The sequence below is a fragment of the Fusarium redolens genome, assembly GCF_020744475.1.
Source record: "Fusarium redolens strain MPI-CAGE-AT-0023 chromosome Unknown BKA55scaffold_6, whole genome shotgun sequence".
In the NCBI taxonomy this organism is placed as follows: domain Eukaryota; kingdom Fungi; phylum Ascomycota; class Sordariomycetes; order Hypocreales; family Nectriaceae; genus Fusarium; species Fusarium redolens.
In genome coordinates, this window is record NW_025763669.1 from 1,505,874 (window position 1) to 1,525,502 (window position 19,629).

Here is a 19,629-nt window from a genome sequence, read left to right on the forward strand (position 1 = left end):
GCTTCTGCAGTTTCCTTTTTGCTATAGACCCCAGTCAGCAGCAATGTTGTTTACCAAATACATATTTCACTCCTTACCGAAGCGCGGCTGAGTAGCAAATCTTTCTGTTTTCACACAAACCCAAACTCCTTAACACCTCTCCTTGAACCTGTTGATGGCCATGTGTCTCTTGTAGGCCATGCATATTACAATGTTTTACCTCCCTTTGACGACTGTGGGATCACCGTTCTGGGTGTAGCAGTTAACTTATGGCTGTTTATTCATCCCAAAACTCCCCTTCAATTAATCAAACCCCTGTAAACCACAAATGAGCTTTCTATCCAGATTTCAGCAGTTGTTAATATCGAACACCTTTCCCTCGGCCACGTGGTTCAAGATAGAAGTCACCACCTTGAAATCCCTGGCCACATCCACCATCCAGTTCGACACAGCCATTCGCACAGCCTTTTCTCCCTTCCAGCTTGTACCACTCACGTACATCTGCCTGGTCCCGTTGATCTTCTGAACCAGCTCATCATTCAAACTGGAATTTTTGGCGCGGAAAAGAACAATCATGAAGATCTCATTCAAGTTAGCACCATCGTCGGGAAGTAGCTCGTAGTGCTCCGAGTCCCTCAAGAACGCAGCGACTTGGCGGGATAAAGCAGTCATATTGGCCAGCAAATTTGCCATACCTGGTCGGCCTTCACTGAGGAGAACAGCATATGCGGGAAGGGCACGGAAACGGCGTGAGTTCTCAAGGCCAATATTCAGGGGCGAGGGGATAGTGGACGCGCCTCCCGTGGAAAGGTATGCAGCATTGGGATTGGTGAAGACGGACTGAAGGATAGCAGGTGATCGCGTGAGGAACATGCCGCAATCGTAGGGCTATATCAAGTTAGCGATCCAAGACCGGTCATAATCAAGCCGAAAGGATATGGAATACTCACAACATTAAGAAGCTTGTGCCCATCAACAGTGATACTGTCTGCCAACTCGATGCCCTCAACACGATTACGAAGAATTTGGTAAGCGCCCTCCTCGGGAAGAGCACGAGCAAAGATACCGAAAGCTGAAATGTTAGCATGAACTGCATCCTGGAAAAGGGGACTGGATCTTACCTCCATCGACATGAATCCAAGCTCCATACTTGTCAGCCAACTCCCTTACTTTACGCATCTCTTCCACCCCTGTTAAAGCATAACGCCCAGTGTTGACCTCTCCAGCACTCAAGGCAATAATGCTTGCGGTGTCTTTCTTCTGAAGTTTTCTTTCCAAAGCCTCAAGGTCCGATCTCCAGGGCTCACTATCGTTGAGTCTCAGCTCCTTCACAGCTCCTCGTCCGAAGCCAACGACACTCGCTGCCTTGGACAAGGAGCTGTGGCCTGCACTTGTGAGGATTTGGAGCTCCTTGACTCCAGCTGAAAGACATGCGGCAAGCAAGCCGACTTCACCAATACTCTGCCCCCGCTTCTCCAAGATGGCTTCGCGTCCACATGCAAGTCCAAGAACGTTACTGCCCGTAGCTCCAGTTGTAAAGGTGCGACCTTTCCAATCTCTAAGTCTTAGTAGCGAAACGAGCATTTCTAACGCTGCATCCTCCAATGTAGTTGCAATTGTCTGCGCTGGCAGGTGGACCTGAACATTCTGATCCAGGCGGGAGACTACATTGTCTGCCCACTCAGCAATAGGGAGAGTACCACCGGTGACAAACCCGTAGTAACGGGACGAACTGCCCTGACCGTTACACGCGGGAACAATGTCCTGTATGATGTGTCGTACAACATCTTCCTGCGAGACACCTCGGAGGTAGCCCTCCGAATCAGGACGGGGGAGCTTGGCTTCAGCGGTTTGGATGGCAGATAGCTCTGGTAGAGTAGGCGCCAGAGCGGAGCCGGGCTCGGGGCCGTGACGGCGGGATAAACGGGTCCGTTGGACGTCGAGATTGAACAGGTCGCTCATTTTTGCCCAGAAGGTAGTTCAAGTTGATGATAATGTATAGATGCCTCTCAAGAAATCGTTCAACTTCAGGTTTTAAGGAACCCGAGTCACTAAATTTACCGCTATCTCACACCGTTCATGTAAGCCCCCCCACTTGTCTTCGCCGCTTAAGCCGCAGCTTGCGGCACGATCCTTCGACGACAGACGATGATTGTCATGGTGTTGATTCCTGCAGTTGTCTCGGCCAAGTTATCCGACGCTCCTTTCGGAAGGTGGAATAGTCCGATACAAATGTTTCCGAACTTAGCAGGGCGACTTATATAAATGCACGTAGTGGATTCAAGTTCTCGGTTTATATGAGTATTTCTTTACTCTATGGCCTAATATATTCTGGTATATCAAACCATCCGCGACTTGCTTCTAGGCTGAGATCTTTGAACTCGATACAAATCCACCCATCTAGTGTAGCTTAATCCAACATGTGGTATGCGCCATGCCAAAATCAAATCAAATCAGAAAAAAGTGCTCGCTGCCGTCTTTGAGTCCCAGAGCTGGGTATCTCTATAGCTTGGCGCTCTCGCCAACAGCGCCAATCTTGAGGTCCTTGCCATACTTTTCCAGGACATGCTCGTTGTGATACTTCCAGAAGGCCTTGGTAGCGTTCTTTCCGGACCAGCGCTTCAGGATCTTAGCACCACCAGGGTGCTCATCGATGAACTCTGCGGGTGATTGTCAGCATTGTGTTGCGAGCTTGGGTTCGGTTGCTGTACTGGTCACGTCGTAAACGTCATTCTCAACAATGAGCCAGAAACCATTGGCCTCATCCTTGTGCTTTCCAACCTCGGCGGTAGTATATGTCTCGGACATTTTGGTAGGTAGATATAAGAGTCGAGTTACAAGAAAAAGGAGAAGTTGACGAAGGAATTGAGCTGTGGATGAAAGCGTAGATAAATAAATTCAGTTGATAAGCTTGGAAAGAAACAAGGAGTTCTTTCCGGGGCGCCGTCGGCAGGTGGGGGCTTGCCTCGGTTCACGGTCACGAGCAGCACTTTCCCCCATTGCAGAAGCCCGGGGACCGGGGTAGCTGGGGAAGTGCGCTAGGAGAGCTAGTAAGCCGGGGGGGTCTGCACCTATCACAGCGAGGTAATTATCAACTTTCACAAGGGAGAATGCGATTTGAAGCCCCAGTCGGTCGAAACTTGGCAGTATGACCATATTAGAGTCATTGAGTCCGAGCTTCAAGGAACGAGTGATCTACTATAGGAGCATGTCGATATATACTTCCAGATTGTATGCAGAATTTATGGGAATGCTTTCTAAACCAAAACTCAAAGTCCCATGCTGTGACGCCGTCTTTCGCTGTACTCTGATGTGATCTTGGCTCTCTATCCTTGACTCGTTGGCTTATACACGCTGGTCAACTTATTATACGACCACTGTAGTAGATCTTCTTCGGATTGCATCACGGAATCGGTCGGCAAACGCTGCTGTTCCGCGACAATCACTCTCCGCTCGTTTCTCAAGCGCCTTTGGCAACCATTCACTAATCTTTACAATCCTATTCTCATTCTACGTCTCGTCAGTTTGCCCGAAGTTCACATCAACATGAGATATACTTACCGAGGGATGAGTGCTCAGCATCTCTGGGGCTTCTTGTCCACTGGCATGCTGAAGAGCGTGCATTCGCTGCCAGAAGCCCAAAGCTGCGCGGGGATCATAACATGCTTCGGCCATCATCATCAGGCCGATGTAGTCTGCCTCGCTTTCCTGCTTTCGGCCCATGGGAAGGTAGAAGAGCAGATCTTGTAAGTAATACCCTCCCACGACATTCCAGAGTCCAAAGAGCGCAAGGCCAGGTAGAGCTCCAGCGAGGAAGAACAAACTTCCTGCTGTAAGATTTCCTACCCATGCAGCAGAGAGGCGCTCTGCTGCGTGAGAGGCTGTATTATGCGCGATCTCGTGCCCTAATACTGCCGCGAGGGCATCTTCACTGCGGCAGACGTTGATGATACCACTATGTACAAACACTTTACCCCCAGGGAGGACAAAGGCGTTTGCTGTTCCTATGGCCAAAGGTCAGCAGCCCGACAGTCACTGCAGCTGATCGCAAAACATACGATTATCAGCTATCACGAATATCTCCCAGTTGAGATCCGTCATGCCGCTCACGGGGATTAATCTCTTCATTACTCTCCTAACCAATATGGTCCTTGGATCCCATTCTGATAGGAAATGACCACCTTGCGCTCTAACCTGCTCAATAACCTGTGCAGCTGCTTTCGAATGCGCACGTGCGACCATAGAATCAGAAAGGAAATTGAACCTTCGACGGCCCGTGACCGGCACGGTTTGGGAGTTATAGAGGTAGAAGCCAATGGCGGCGACAACAGTTGCTATGACGGTGAGACGCGAATTACGACCACTGCCCGCTTGTGTGAACTTGCGCGCTGCGCGATGAGGGACGAGGGGTCGCGCAGCTTGTAGGCGCTCTTGTAGTTCTCGTTCGGAATGTTGTTGGAGGCGAGAATGGCATTGCGAGAAGGTCCTACGGCGAGAGATAGAGGATATGGCGGTGCGATGAATAAGGAGCATGGTGGGACGGTTTATGCTCAGTGACGAGTGTTGGAGTAAGCGAGGGGCAGTCATTGTCGGAGTCGGCGGCCGGAGTGATTCGGTCAATTGTCGTGCCGTTATTTGGGCCTTTTATGAGAAGAACCGACAGGTAGAGTAAGTTATCACGAAGCAAGCGAGCCGTGAAGCTGGCGATTGTGTGCTTGCTTGTGTGTTGCCTTGTCTCGTGATAGTTTTTGGTGTTTAGCACAAGTTAGAAGCTCCATCGTTTGCGTCATGGCTCGCCTGGAGCTTCGGGTTCCCACTATCACGGACCACATCCTGGACAAGAAAACTTCAGACCTCTCTCTATCCTAAGCGATAAAAATACGTAGGTAAGTTTAGGATCAGTTTAGTGGGCCTTTAGACTAAGGTCAGTACCTCCAGACCAACAACCTGAAAGCATGCACTCGTTAAACGAACGCGTTAAACGCTTGAGGTTAAAGAAAGAAAAATGCAAATAAAAATCTTTGTTTCGTTTTCATCAGGCTACATGGTTACTTATAATCGAATAAGAAAATAGAAGTCAAGGTGTTCCTCACCATGGGATGGAGGATCGTCTTATGGTCTTGTCATAAGTTTTTTAGTGACAATAGCTAGGCTACTACTCCGTACAGGCAGCGCAATTTTCTTCCCGTTCTAAGGACCCTTGGACTCAACATCCACTCATGAATACACCAGCGTATAGCTCTCTAAATGCTGCCAATGGAATAACAGATCAGTCTGATCATGACAGGCACCTAGTGCTTAATCACCGACACACCTTTTTTTCCATCCGCACCAAGTCTTATCCTCATACAGTGGTCAGTGCATGTTGCTTAGGATTTCAGAATAGTATCACAAACTACACTAACGAATTGCTTCCCCAGCACAAACCCAACAGCTGACATCAAGGTTCAAGTTTTACTATCACACAAGAAAAATCTGTCATATACAATCATTCAGAGCGGTTTGCTGTTGTAGGCATATGACCCGGGAACTACGGGCTTGGCCTGACCACCACGCGATGGAGCATCTTCACCACAGGTAGCTCGTTTTAGGGCAACCCTGACATCATCTCAGCGACCTTAGTACAAGCTCCCTGCCAAATACCAAACACCCATTTTCCACCTCTTTATCCTAATTTGAGTTTGTAATCCTTCCTGGGAGGTCAGACTCTGGCTTACACCATCCTCGTTTGCCAACTCGATACTAGCTTCTTTGAGTAGTTTTGAATCCTGCATCACACCAAGAGGGTCTCGTTTTACAGGCATTCTTATCAAACATCCCGTCACATTAGTGTGTACGCAACGGCCGTGAACTACGCGTTCAACATGCCATAGTCGAGTGCGTAAGCTCTGTCAACTTTACGCTATCAGGCTCTTACTCACTGTCTATTCAGGGGTATAAAAGGAGCTCTCTATCTTCATCTACTGCCAACCCAAAAACAATTTTCATTTTCCATCCATATTCTCAAAACTGCCTTATTTGATACCAAACACAAAATGGGCGAATTTGTCAACGGCGAGCCTGACTTGGGCACCATCAAACCTTCATTCACCTCTTCATCCGAACCTGAGAATCCTCGATCAAAGTCCCTCATCCAGGCTCTCTCCTTAGAGCCCCATATCGAAGGGGGTTACTTCCGCCAAACCGATACGAACCCTACTACCATTCCTTCGCCATATTCATCCGAGGCTCTCTCCCATGATACGCTAGCTCTCTCGGGCCCTGCTCGCGAGGGTTATAGGGCGGATACACGACGCCTCTCTACCACCATTTACTACCTACTAACCCCACGCCACTCTCAGGGGAACTTCCACCGCAACCGCAGCCGTGTAATTCATACCCTGCATCGTGGACGGGGACGCTATGTGATCATCCACCCTGACGGGCGTATCGAGTCCTTTATTGTTGGGAATGCGGTTGAACGAGGCGAGCGTATGCAATGGATCGTCGAAGGTGATGTCTGGAAGGCAAGTTACTTGCTTCCCAACGAGCCAGATAGCGGCCATGGGTCAAACGGGGAGGAAACTGAGGGCCTGCTGATTTCGGAGACGGTTGTCCCTGGCTTTGAATACCACGATCATGCATTCCTCACTCAACAAGGAATCCGAGATCTACTCAACGAAGAACAAGCCCGCGAACTGGACTGGCTCGTGAGAAGATCAAATTAAATGCCTGAGGATAATGAATGAGTCCGACAGTTGCGAGGGCGGAGACAATTGAATGAGAAACTGGACACTTCGATAGCATTTTTGGAAACATGAAACGTCATCTGACAATATAGACTCCATAGCTTAAAACAGGCGGTTATTAAAGGTGTAGTTCGGTACGATCTTGTACCCAAACCCAGATCAATACATTATTCTAGTCATGTGCATCGTATCGACATTATCGGGTATCGTGGGTATAAAAAACCAAAGTCGTCCCCATTGTCGCTATGCATCGTTGTTGTTGTGTGCTTTGTCAATGTTGGAGTTGGTCCTTCTGAACCGTGTGCCAGGCTCCCTTCCTCAACTATTAAGATTCAAGGGGAGGTATTTCGTTCCAGTCCCTGGCGCTTTTCCTTCACGTAAACGACGCTCGTGGGACGGATCGTTCACCTGGGAATGGCTTCCTGCCAATGATGACGTGTATTGGTATATAAGCGTGAATCCGCGTATCGATCAGCTCTCGTCGGACATCAACCAGTGCCACCTGCGACTGTAAGTCAAACGAATGGAAGAAAAACCTTTACAGGATGCTCACCTCGATTTGCGCAGGAGTTCTCTCATAGACGCGGTTGAAAAGTGCGAAAGAGAAGCCGCTGAGGCCCATCAAAAAGTTCCTTTCCCACATGCGCCCAAGTTCCTTTAGGCGTTCATCCTTTGGCCAGCCATTCATAGGCATTTTGAAGATTCGCTCTTGAACATCAACAAAACCTGCCTGGACATATGCTTCACGAACATGAGCAGCAACGCTGGTTGGCCGGCCCATCAATTCTGAAGCTTCGTTGATTTCGCGGAACCATGTTGCAAGAGGTCCGTTCAGTGGAAGACTTTCATCGTCAGACATTATAATGGCATCGTATTCCTGCGACTCAAACCACCCTCCTGGCTTCAGCGTTTGAAAGGCTTGGTCCGCGATCTGCTCCTTGAAACTAGCCCAGCAGCCAGATGTGACACGAGTATGAATATAATCGAAAGGCTGAGAGTAATCCCAAGGCTCAGAGCTAGAAAGCAGTAAGTTTCAAAGGGTCTGCCTGATGCTTGGGTGTTGACATACGAATCTTCGACGTAAAAGTTCACGTTTGGGGGTACTTTTCGAGGCTGTATTGGTGAGAGGTCGGTTGCAACGACTTCTGTTTCTGGAAACAGGTCGCCCATTTTGATTGCCCAGTCACCAGTACCAGTAGCTACATCGAGGATATTTACAGGCGGTGCTCTCCTTGACAGTGGTGCAAAGTAAAGGCGCTCGCCGAAGAGCTTTACTAATGCTTCATTCTGTAGATCAAGGCGCTCGCGTTCTAGTTCGTCGTTGGGAAATGCGTATGCTGAAAAGCGACATTAGTTGGTAAATGGTAGGTGGCTCATGGATAGACAGAGCTTACAGCCAGCCCGGTAGGCATGATAGGTGCGACCGAATTCTTCTGGGAAATTCTGTACGCTGTCTGTGAGAGATTCAGAGTCTCTGACAGTTCTTGTCAGCTGGAACTAACACGGTGAAAGGTGCCCTATGGGGTTCTACAACTTACATGCCCTGAGCATCAGGCTACACAAAGTCAGCAATCCCTTGAGCTAAATGTAAAGAAGAAAAGCACATACATCAGGCTCAATAAAACTGTTCCCTCCGGAATTTGAAGCAGAGCAGTTGAAAGTAAATTGAAAATGGTTAAGACTTGAAGGTGATGAGTTAGGCATACTGTCATGGCTTGGTGAGTGAGCTGTTTCTCTGGCCATTACAGCTGGCGCCATGAGAGAGTCACAGTTATGTGTGGCAAAGACGAAGCAAAAAAAGGGCTGAGTATCAGGTAATAGCACAGAAGCGACTCTGAACTGAGGTCATGAAGAGAAAAAGCAACTCAATCCCAGGCTGGAACGAGTACAGGTGCCTGTCGAACTAGGAACTGAGAAATGCTGAGACTTTCCCTAGTGGCGAGCGACCCACACGCTGCCGGCTGTTCAAAAGATTGAAAGGTCCTGAAAGTCGTTCTGATCTACAACTTGATAGTCAATCATAGGATATCGACGCAGAGTCAAATTCCAGTTGTGACATGAATCGAAGATGCGCGTGGGTGGTAATGGCGGACAGAAACACGAGACAAATTCGACAAGGAGGTTTTGGTGGTGTCGTGGAGCGTGCAGCACAATGAGGGGAAAACGGGAGTAAAGACGATCGACGCTGTTGAGTTGTCTCTTTAAGAAGAACGCCTAGAGCGGCATCAGGAAGAAACACTATGTAATACCGGCAAGGTCAGGAGAGACCGGGAGCTAGAGTAGGAGAGTCGGGAAATGGAAGCTAGTTATGGAAATGGAGAAGGGCGAGAAGCTTGAATGGAATCCCCGCTCTCTGTAGAAACACCATAAGAAAAGGAGCCAAGCCTAGTAGAGCAATGCAGTGATGAACCGGCCCCAGTTGGAAGGGAACGGGAAGCGACCCAAACACCTGGTGCGACCGAGGCTCGACGAGTGGATTCAGTCAGGGTAACCTAGAGGATGGAGACAAGAGACGGGGACAAGCAGGACCAGGACCAGGACTAGCAGCTTGGGACCCAGCAGCTTGGGACGGGTATCTAGCTCTCGGCTTTCTTGGCAAAGCCACAAAGCCCTACCAGAAAAGAACTGCAAGTGGAACAAGCGCTTGTTGCTGATGCGCCATTGGTATTGGATGTTGTGTTGTCTTGGTGTGTTGACTACCCTGGTCTAGAGCGCCAGTACAAGAGGCGACCCGCTCAGTCGGGAACAGTCGTGATACTGGGACCCAAAAAGTGAATTTTAAGTCGTGTGTGTACAGCCCACCACACCACACGTATAATCCAGGAGCTGCCTGCCTTGGATTTGCCAACTGCTCTCCAAGAACATACACGGGTAACTGGATGCGAGAAGAGGAAGAGGTATGGCGGTAAGAAGATATGCAATTATGTGGCTGTCCACTAGAGACCAACACGCATACGCGATCCCTTAGCTCACAGGTAATATTCCGATGAATGGGTCAAAATTGGTAACCCTTGTGAGGAGACGAAGTGAGCAAACAAGGCTGAGTCAACATTGCAGCGCAAGCAAAGCAACGTTCTGAACCAGGACGGAAACGACCTTCTGGCGTTTACTAAACCCTTTCGTGTGTACTTTCGGCATTAGCGTTGTATCGAGTTATGCAAGGAAATACCATTGGCCACGGTAGTTCCTCTGAGCCTGCAAATGACTTCGGGTACGCAAAACAAACTCCCGTCAAGATCCTGGTCCCTCATTCAAGGGGCTTTCGGGCGGTCCCAACGACGTGGGTGGGCTAGCTCAAGCCTAACAACTGGCGCTGGGATGAAATCCGATGGCCTGGGTCGGACAAGGTGCAACCAACTGGCTTTCCGACGGCTTGGGAATGGTCACGATCCTTGTTCTCATGTTGATAGACGCGTATCTTGGGAGAACTTTTCAGCATTATCTACCGCATGCCCTGTACGGAATTATGAAGATAGAAGGGTGCAGCTGATTCAGCGAGCATCATCTTAGGACCCGTCAGCTGGTTATTTCAGCTTAGGTCGGCGCCTATGGACTTAGAAGACTGCGGCTCACAAGAAGCCATAACAAAGGTTTGTGCCACGTCAATGAAACCGACGACACGGGACAGAAGAGTTTCCTAGTATGCTGATGCGAAATGATATGGTGTGATGTGATGTGATTTAGTGGGTTGTTATCAAGGGAGAGAAGAATAGGAGGAGATTAGAGATCCGTGGGAGTGGATGAGAAATGGATGCTTCTGATCAATGAAGGAAGGTACAAGTCGATGCGTCACCGACCACTATAGCACCTGCCAATAATAGATGTACGGCCCGGACTTCAATTTTCGCTTGGAGAAATACCATGATGGAGATTTCGTAGAACTACTGGTACAAGACTGATTATGGCAAGAATGATGGATGATACAGGCCAAAAATATCCGTAAAGTCCTCGCTATTTTATCCTCAGGCATGTCAAGCTAGAGATGTCACTGAAACAAACCTATCAGTAGTATGGCGTCCGTTTACTCTTTCTTGAAAACATATAATCATTTTTTATTACAAGATCTGAAATGATCTGATATGTTTTATCTCTCCTCATCATGGGTTACCGGGCCCCCTTCCTTAGTCACGTAACTGAAGTTGGTTCTAACTCTGAAACCGGTAGAAACTCAATCTGCCCACCAAAGGACCGTCCGTGAGCACAATTAACGCCATGATTTGGAAAAACTTACCTAGACGCCCACCTCCCAGTAGCTGAGGAATATTTGTCATAACAGGCTTTCTGCTGCTACCGGCATCGCACCGTCCCGCGTTTCATGTCAACTTAGCTACAGTTTTTGACGTAAAGTTAGCGGTCTCTTCCAAACTCAATGCATCCTTATGTAGTATGCACATGTTTCTGCGTAACTTGGCAACTCAGAGTCAATGCTTTACCGCTGGAGGCATCTCTTTACGTATTTCCTCGTACATAGAGTTTTAATTACTTCAGCCAATCCTGGCCTCTCAAACACTCCTTGTCCTTGTCAAAGTTGTGCCCGGAAGATATGCTTCTGCTGATCCCTCCAGGTCTGCCTTCGCACCTTTCAGAAACCTCTTTTCTCATTTTGAGTTGCTGTTAATAAGCGGGCCAAATGAGACCCTTGTCTCGTAAACATTTCCTCCTTCGGCGTTTTCCTTTCCCCTCTTCTTCCCTCATCCCGGTTCAATGGTATTTGTCTTTAACATTGGGGACGTGATAACATCAAGGCTGTAGTACAACATGCGCATTGACATTAATCGAGATTCAGTTAAAAGTGACAGCGGATAGGCCACACGTGGAGGGGACGATCCGCCAGTCTGGGTCAGCAATACTTTGCTCGACAAGTGAAATGTTCGCTATAGCATTCACAACCAATAAGGGACCTGTCATCAACTTGAGGATTTCAATGTTGATCCGGCACATGTTGTCAGTTCCGGGAATCTGGCCTGTTACCTGTATCACCATCGTCGTTGTTGTAATGAGTGCTATTGAAGTAATGATGGCCCAACGTTTGACAGGATACCATTATCCAACAAATCGGGGCATCTTCGGGGCATCACTGAACCAATCGATATGCCGTGTTGCTACCCATGATGTATGCTCCTTGACCGTTCCCTATACGATGCAGGATTTCGCTACGTATAATTGGCTCATACATACCTCGGAAACACATCTCTTCGTCAGCGACCAACAAGAGCCCAGGTGTTCGGTCCATGAATCACAAATTTGTACGCTCATTTCCGATGTCCAAGGGACAAAGGCAGGCATATCAACTTCGTTTCTTCTTGGGGAGGTGATATGGTCGTGATTCATAGTCTCGATCCCCAATACCATCCCCTGGGGCTCCGCCAGCACTTAAACTCCAAACCTTAGTAATCGGACATAATCTCGGTATAAGTTCCCATGCCCAGCTTCATACCTCCGTAATCGACTTCTCAATAAACTCGGGGGGGGGGGGGGGGGGGGAACCCCCCCAACTTTTCCTTGCTTCGCTACAAAGCCGTTTCCCTGGGTATCCCTGGTCTTATATCAAATTTATAACTACCTGCGGAAGATGCCCTATTGGATACCGGAACGGTATGATCTGTTCCGTCCCAGCTCCTGCACTGGAATCACAAGCTCAATGCAAGCCCATTCATGCGTTGTCAAGGGTGAACCACCACTATAATGCCGAGATTACGTATCTTGCAGCCTCTTAGTATATCGCTTGCACAACTCTGAATATGCGCTGCATGCGTGTTTCACCACGTACAGTGTTATACATCATGTTGTACTGCGGTATCACCGTTGCATGCGTTGTAGGTGAGTATCACTTGCCTGTGATAAGGAGAGATCCAACATATTTGTATACCCATACAGGTGGCGAACTTTTGTAGCTGCCCTCGGCTTTGATGTTGTTATGTTGACTGTCTATAGGAGGCAAGAAAACTTGAGACCTATATCCTAAGCGATAAAAAGACTTAGGTAAGTTTAGTATATACTTATTAGGTCTTTAGACTAGTTATTTTTGGCACCCCTTATCAAATGTCAGATATTGTCTTGCTCCCTGAGGACTGTGTTATATAGCATGGGCATAATAGAGCCTGTACTTCACAATATTAGTCTCCCTTGCATTAGCACGATTGAGACTTTGTGGTATTTGACTTAGCATAACGCTGATCCTCACATGATAGCCGGTAGGTGTAACAACACAGGTATAACAGAGCTTTGCCGATGCTCCACAAGGATACTCAGCATTGCATCTGATTTCGGCCATGCTTATGATTCTCAATTGATTCTTTTATCTAAGATATATCCAAAATTTTAAAAGCAAATCTACATGATCGGCGTGCCCTCCTACTCCTGTGGGGGTATAAGTCATCTCATCTAATTGACCATCCAATAGTTACAAAGAAAAACATTTTCCCAAGAGGACGTTGCAAGTCATTACTCTCATAACAGGCTCACCCTGCTCTAGAAATCGCTCCCGGGGTAGGGGCTGGCTATCCCACTTCCGGGGACGCTGTCGTTGCTTGACATGTATGTCTGATCGATTCGGAAGATCCAGTCCATCTTATCACGCTCGCTCCGTGCCGCGAATAGCCAGGTGTTGTCTGTCCCATAGATGGCAAACACTGCGGACTGCATCCGCTCTGGTAGTCGTTGAAGGCCTGGCCCCCCTGATGAGGCACCAGGTCCACTGCCTGTCCATATAGTAGAGATAACACGGCCTGAAGCAGTTCGTCGATGTCCTGGTGTGAAATCAGGTCCCCCGTCCTGACCTTGCGCTCCAGCATCGTCGGGCCCCTGAAGCAGACCCAACACCCCAGGCTGGCTGTCAATGCGAGAGTTTCGTAAACTTATGAGCCCGACCTCGTCACCATCAGTAGCAGAATGCAGGTGGAGGTACGGTCGCCGCAACTCGACGAATCTCTTGACCCAGCGAGTCGAGTCGCTGTTCGGAATCATTAAGTACCCACCTTTTAGAACTTTGGGGTTCTTTGGGACTCGAATAACTGTTGCAACAAGTGTCGGTTGCGCTGGGCCGTCAGTCATCAGACCGTCTGTTGGAGGTGCCATGTTGGTCGGGCTAAGGATGTTGTTCGATGGATCAGGATATTTCTTCCATAGCTTCAGACACTTTGTCAAGAGATATGTCTGGTCTTCATCATACTCGGGTTTGAGCAGCGGCTCTTCCACAGTAATGGTTTCGTCCTCCTCGACTTCCGTAGCTTCTGGTGTCTCCGGTGAGGCCTCTTCCGTGTCTTCCTCGTTTGACTCTTCCTTTTCAGGCTTGTCCTGTTCATCAACTTGAGGTTCTCTTGTTTCAAGCTGCTCCAGATCAGATAGGTCCGTCTCAGGTTGCTGTGCTTCCTTGAAGAGTTGAGGTTGAGGTTCGTTTGCGGGAGGCTGCTCCTCGTCATCAAGAGAAGGAGTCTGTGAGGTTTCTGGTGTATCATTAAGTAGGTCATCGTCGCTTGGGATGATTGGCTTTAATTCTGGGGAAGGTTCAGGCTCGGGTTCTTTCTTCTCAGACGAATTATTTGTTCCATCCAAGCCAAGTTTAGCTAAGACGGCCTCCGTAACCGACATATCCGCGGCGCGTCTTTTCTTCTTACGAGCCATGAGGAAATCGCTGACCAGCGACACACCTCGAGGTGTCCAGCTTGTCAAGTTTTCCTCGCCTTTGACATAGTCATGTTGGCTATTTAGCCTCCACAAGTCGCCGACTTTCTTGACAGGAGCAGGACGCATGGCAAGAGTGAAGATGCCAGTCGAGGAGCGCACGAAGCGAACGTTTTGCCAGAGTGCTGAAAACATTGAGGTCTGTCGCACGAAAGTTCTTGACAGAATCTGCACGCAAACCTTTTGCGAGAACTTCATCGGCTCAGCCAACTTCTCAGAGCTGACCTCCCATGAGATTGTCATTTGAACTCGATACTTGTCCTGCGTCACTCGATCAAGCAGTAGTGAGTTGTGCAAGCTGGAATCCCACTGAGCGTAGATTGTAAGGCTTTTAGTACCGTTGGCGTTCTCGCGAAAAATCGGGCTTTGGGACAACTTCAGAGAGATATCAGGCTCATTGGCTCCCATGTCAGGTATCTTCCCAGCCGAGTCAACGAGTCTGATCTTTCCAACGCGAACGGCAGTGACGCCGCTCCATGGAAGAGCATCGCCAGAACTGTGAGAGATGTTGATGCCGATTCTCCGTTGCAACCCCTGATGGAGCTGAAAAGTTCCCGTATCAAGCTCGCTGGTTTGTGTGACTTCAACGGCGCCATATTCGCCATTCTCATTAAGCTCCATGATCTGAATACGGGAGAGTAGATCGTGCTTCTCTTGGGTGTAGAATTGCGATTCATTGATTCGCGATGCTTTGGCTTTGTCTTCTCTTACAGGCACAGCATCTCGCATATCATCCCAGCTGAGTAGCTTATCCAGGTGCATCGTGGAGACCTTAGCGAAGATAGCGACTCTCAAAGTGACATCCTGGGGGGCAAATAGAGGAATGCTCATGCTATGAACACTCTCAAAGCGAATGGGTCCCTCATCAAAGTCTTTGATCATTTGGGTCGTAGTAATACCATCCTCTTCAGAGATGCCTGGGATAAAGAGCTGTGCGTGGACTTCTGTGCCTTCTCGTTCAGCAAACCCCACCAGCTCGTGCATAACAACATTGAATTTGAGGGTGTTTGTTGGTGCACGAGCATGTGATGGTTCAAGGGAAAGCTTGATGATACCGACAACATGCGATGTGTAAGGCGATAAGACATCAAGAGTGGAATCTTGAACCCGGCACTCGAAAACTGCCTTCAGTGGCACATCAACTTCGCCGACAAGCGTATATGATGGCATACATGTCTCAACAAACGGGTTATCGAGACTGAGGTGTTGTGCATATTCCGGTTGATCAAGATACTGGTGCATCTGTCGCATCTGCCGCACGCGGTCGTGAAGTTTCTCCAAACTCCATAGATGGACCACGCTGTGCTTGTAATCAACCACACGAATGCCAATGCACGGCTTGTGGGCTTCCTCCAGCGCCACATCGTCGCCCTCGCCAGTGAGGCCATTGAGCACCATATCATAGGACGAACACAAAACATGACCGACATCAACCGCCGCAAATTGGAAAACGACGTGTTCGTCAAGTTCGTGGCTCATGACCTGGGCTTCCTTGAGAATGGATGCGTTTTGCAACACCGCCTCAGCCATCTTCACAAAATGTCGGCCTCGCCAAGTCTTCACAGTCTTCTTTGCCATGTCGATCTCTTCTTCCGAGAGGGTCGGGCTCTTCTTTGGCATCTTTAAGGGATCCATCTTTTCGATCTTCTCCTCAAATTGCTTCCGCTGTTGGTTTAGCTGTTTTTGCATGTCTTCCTTCAACTCCTTTAACGCTGCTTCCATCTTGACTTTCTCTTGTTTGATTTCTTCAATCTCAACGTTAGCAGCCTCAGCGCTCTTTAGTTGGTCCTGGTACTCTTCCTTCTGTTTCTCCAATTTGCTTTGCAACTCCTCTCGGACCTCTTTCAACCTATCGTCGGGCTCTCCTTGTTTCGGGGTTGAGGGCATCGTCAAAGCGGTATCCAACGAGAAGTTGTCCATCGTACCGTTCGACAGGTACTTATCCCTGATCGGATAAGAAGACTCTGAGTCGTCCCCATCCTCGCGACCATTCACTCGTTCCGCCCTTGCCCTCTGCACATCCTCGAATAAAGCATTGAGCTCTTCGTCGGTAAGACTGGTGAGATTTTGATCGGATCCAAGAATTGCACCAGCGGCTTCTCGCCTTGCGAGCGACCAATCCGATTCCCTACCACTCCTCTGGAATATCGATGGAGATTCTGGTCTAGAGATGTCGCCAAATTCGGAGACCCTACTAAATGATCGTTCGTGGCCGGGTCGGGGACTTGGTGAGGGCGAGCCTCGATCCAGTGCCTGGAGCTGGCTAGCTGTGATGGAGTGTCGGAGCAAGCTCTGTGGTCTTTCTGGCACCTCAGCCCGCTCTGCTCTCGCCTCCATAGGGTGATTAAATCGGAAGATATGGAAGTCACCCAGAATGACACGGTAGCCAGAATGGAGTTGCGATGGCTCCGTAATACGCTTTCCGTTGATCATGACTGAAGCACCCTCGCTAGGAGTAAGAGTTACAGTCCCATCGGGAGCATTTTCAAAAGAGCAATGATCGTGCAATATCCTGGATCCGTTAAGTCGGATATTCGCTTGGTGATCGGCGTTGGTATCGACATTGCCGACTGTTGTGGTACCAGGCTTGAGGTTGTAGACCAGGCACTCAGCCAGAAGCGGATCGTCGGACAAGTTGACCAAATGCGGCATCTTCTTTGGCGTATGCAGGCCAACGAAACCTTTTTCAATACTGACACCAAGTTCTTCGAGAGCTGCTTCACGTTCTTTGTGAATTTCCTCAGTTTTTAACAGTTTCTCCTCCCATGTCTGATTTAGATCCGTGAGCAGCTTCTCACTCTGACTCAATTGCTCCGCGATCTCTGCCTTTGAGACCTTCTTCAGAACACCGTCCGAGCCAGTGATACTGACCATCTGCTGATCTAGGGGTGTGCCTTCAGGATAGGTCTCTCCAGAAACCAGTCCACTTCCTGCAGCTCCACCAGGAACAGGACCATTCCCAAGTTTGCTTCTCAATAGCGATAACTCCTCCTTCAACTCTCTGATCATACGGGCGTTAGCATCCTCGTTGACAACAGCGTGGTTCTTGATTCGCTTAGCGGAGTCGGCATATCGGAGAGTGCTGAGTGTTTCATCAAAATTGATATCAGCCGGACTGACGGCTGCAATCATTGCCGTCATACTGTTACCACCTAGTGAATCTTTCAACAACCACGTCAGGACACTGTCTCGGTAGGGAACTTGTCCAGTGCCTTTTTTCTTCTTGCCACCCGTTGACAGGTCAGCCAAAGCAGCAATAACACGACCCAATGTCGACAGCGATCGGTTGATCTCAGCACCCTCTTTTAGTCTCGCACCGGTGGCACCGGTTGATGTCGCTCGTTCAGAGCCTGCCAAATCCACCAGACTGATCTTAGCGACCTTTTCCATCTCCATCTTTGTGTCAGTATCGAATTTCTTCTGTGTCAACATGAGGGTGAAGACGGCGTGACTTCGACTTGATGTTTGGTTCATATTGGTTGCGGCGACCGTTCGGGCCTTGTTTCCTTCATCCATCAGATGTTCAATTTCCTGGAATCCGTTGACTGCAAGCTTGGCAAGATCTTCAACATAGGGACCTGTGGAAGGGTGTTCTCGGACTTTGAGGTTGCCCTTGGTCGATGGATTGAGTAGATCTCGGACGCGTTCGTTGTAGATCTCGAGATAAGAGACTTCGACTGTGCATTTCGTTGTTTTATCCTTTTGTAGTTCATCGATCCTTTTGAACATATCCTGACAAATCATGGGAATGATACCTATTTCCTTCCCGTAGCCCATCATAGAATATGATTTTCCCGAACCGGTTTGACCATAAGCAAAGATACAGTTGTTGTAACCCTGGAATGCATTGTCGAGAAGGGGCTGTCCCAGATCGTCGAAGAGATTCGATTGACCAGCGTAATTGGGGTCGTCTTTGTTGAATGACCAGTACGAACGATCGAACGCAAAGGCTTTTGGCCCACCATCTTTCACGCCTTTCCCTTCAGGTGCGGTAATCACCGTCTGGTTCCCTTTCATCTCGACAATACATTTTGCATTTCTTTCGATTTCTGCGTCCCAGTTCAGCACCGCTCTTTATCTATACAAGCCCAAACCGGTGAGCGCTACTTACCTCTGCTATTGAACGGTCGACATCTCACCACCACCTTGATATTTCCTCCTCCGGCGGGCGGCATGGCTGGAGATATGTCTAGGGGACCCAAGTCGGTCCCCTCTAGACAAGAGCTTGGCTGTTGGGAATGCGCGGGGTTTGGAGGGGATCAGGGCTGTCCCCAATGCGATATATATCGATAGCTTATAGTTTATTGTAACGGCATGTGGCTCCACGACGTAGTCTCCGTCCGAAACTTCAGCGCATTGTCTCGTCGTAGGTATCGCTATGTAAGGGGGTTGACCGTCCCTTGAAGCACGGGCTAAGAGGTACGTATCCAGAAATGACGACAGTGTCGGATTTGCTATCGCTATTAAGCTTTCGACAGGGGCTCGCAGTGAATAAAGCTCGTCTCGCTGGGAGCTACCGTCCTGGGAGTTGAGCCGCAAGAATGCTCGGCCGTTCGTTATCGGGGACGAGGTAACACCTTGCGATGGTTGCTTGTCAACAAATTTGGTGGGCGCGGTCAGAGGTCGCGCAGCAAGCTGCTTGGTCCAAGTCCCGTGCTTTGATTGGCAGCTGACGCATGAGCAGGGGATCTGGGGTCGTTAGGAGAAGTTGGAGTGGAGGATTCACGTGAAAGAGACTTCAATCTTGTTGAAGGACGCTAACTGCCGAGCATTAACCGCGAGCCAGCGATAAACCGTCCTCGTCAGCTGTTGAAATAGCCACGTCTGTACACAATGTAATTGGTTTGATGGAGACAATTTCATGAAACTTATAGCCTTCATGTTTTCTCCAAATCGTTTCGCTTTTCCGTCCAGCCTTTGATGTTGGCTTCTGCTTCTACTTTCGCTTCTGCTCCCGTTCCCCACGCTTCATTTGTGGATCACATCCACGCACTGGCCATAGCATGCATTCATGGACAAATTCAACATCTCAAACCATGCAAACCTTAGATATTATCAACTCTTTCATTCAACTTCGCGTTAGTCGTGATTCTTTGGCGGTCCAATTCGGTAATACAGTCGTAAAACTGTCTCGCGTGCGTATAAAGAGAAACAAGACGGAACGTTTGAGAAACGCATGGCGTCCCTTGATAATAATTTCAAAGCCGATAAACACATTCTTCATCGTGAGATTAAGTGC

At 48.8% G+C, this 19,629-nt stretch overlaps 6 protein-coding genes across 6 annotated transcripts; 1 reads left to right on the forward strand and 5 right to left on the reverse strand.

Moving 5' to 3' along the window:
- Positions 1-327: 327 nt before the first annotated feature.
- BKA55DRAFT_592851 (pyridoxal phosphate-dependent transferase) lies at positions 328-1,941 on the reverse strand (the record flags this gene model as incomplete). The annotated part of the gene is made up of 3 exons (XM_046195456.1): positions 328-867; positions 930-1,051; positions 1,101-1,941. 3 exons carry the CDS (start codon positions 1,939-1,941, stop codon positions 328-330), a joined length of 1,503 nt encoding a protein of 500 aa, XP_046051157.1.
- A 540-nt stretch (positions 1,942-2,481) lies between these two features.
- BKA55DRAFT_688597 (cytochrome b5-like heme/steroid binding domain-containing protein) lies at positions 2,482-2,787 on the reverse strand (the record flags this gene model as incomplete). The annotated part of the gene is made up of 2 exons (XM_046199233.1): positions 2,482-2,639; positions 2,691-2,787. 2 exons carry the CDS (start codon positions 2,785-2,787, stop codon positions 2,482-2,484), a joined length of 255 nt encoding a protein of 84 aa, XP_046051158.1.
- Positions 2,788-3,345: 558 nt separating this feature from the next.
- Positions 3,346-4,566, reverse strand: BKA55DRAFT_509050 (peptidase family M48-domain-containing protein; the record flags this gene model as incomplete). Its single annotated transcript, XM_046187494.1, has 3 exons — positions 3,346-3,489; positions 3,541-3,983; positions 4,038-4,566. The coding sequence occupies 3 exons, from the start codon at positions 4,564-4,566 to the stop codon at positions 3,346-3,348; spliced, it is 1,116 nt and encodes a 371-aa protein (XP_046051159.1).
- A 1,448-nt stretch (positions 4,567-6,014) lies between these two features.
- Positions 6,015-6,686, forward strand: BKA55DRAFT_537979 (RmlC-like cupin domain-containing protein; the record flags this gene model as incomplete). Its single annotated transcript, XM_046189980.1, has 1 exon — positions 6,015-6,686. The coding sequence occupies one exon, from the start codon at positions 6,015-6,017 to the stop codon at positions 6,684-6,686; it is 672 nt and encodes a 223-aa protein (XP_046051160.1).
- A 99-nt stretch (positions 6,687-6,785) lies between these two features.
- BKA55DRAFT_725856 (S-adenosyl-L-methionine-dependent methyltransferase) lies at positions 6,786-8,419 on the reverse strand (the record flags this gene model as incomplete). The annotated part of the gene is made up of 6 exons (XM_046201121.1): positions 6,786-7,209; positions 7,261-7,723; positions 7,777-8,044; positions 8,102-8,161; positions 8,246-8,262; positions 8,316-8,419. The coding sequence occupies 6 exons, from the start codon at positions 8,417-8,419 to the stop codon at positions 7,081-7,083; spliced, it is 1,041 nt and encodes a 346-aa protein (XP_046051161.1). The 3' UTR covers positions 6,786-7,080.
- Positions 8,420-13,178: 4,759 nt separating this feature from the next.
- Positions 13,179-18,565, reverse strand: BKA55DRAFT_537981 (uncharacterized protein; the record flags this gene model as incomplete). The annotated part of the gene is made up of 2 exons (XM_046189981.1): positions 13,179-18,439; positions 18,502-18,565. 2 exons carry the CDS (start codon positions 18,563-18,565, stop codon positions 13,179-13,181), a joined length of 5,325 nt encoding a protein of 1,774 aa, XP_046051162.1.
- Positions 18,566-19,629: the final 1,064 nt, after the last annotated feature.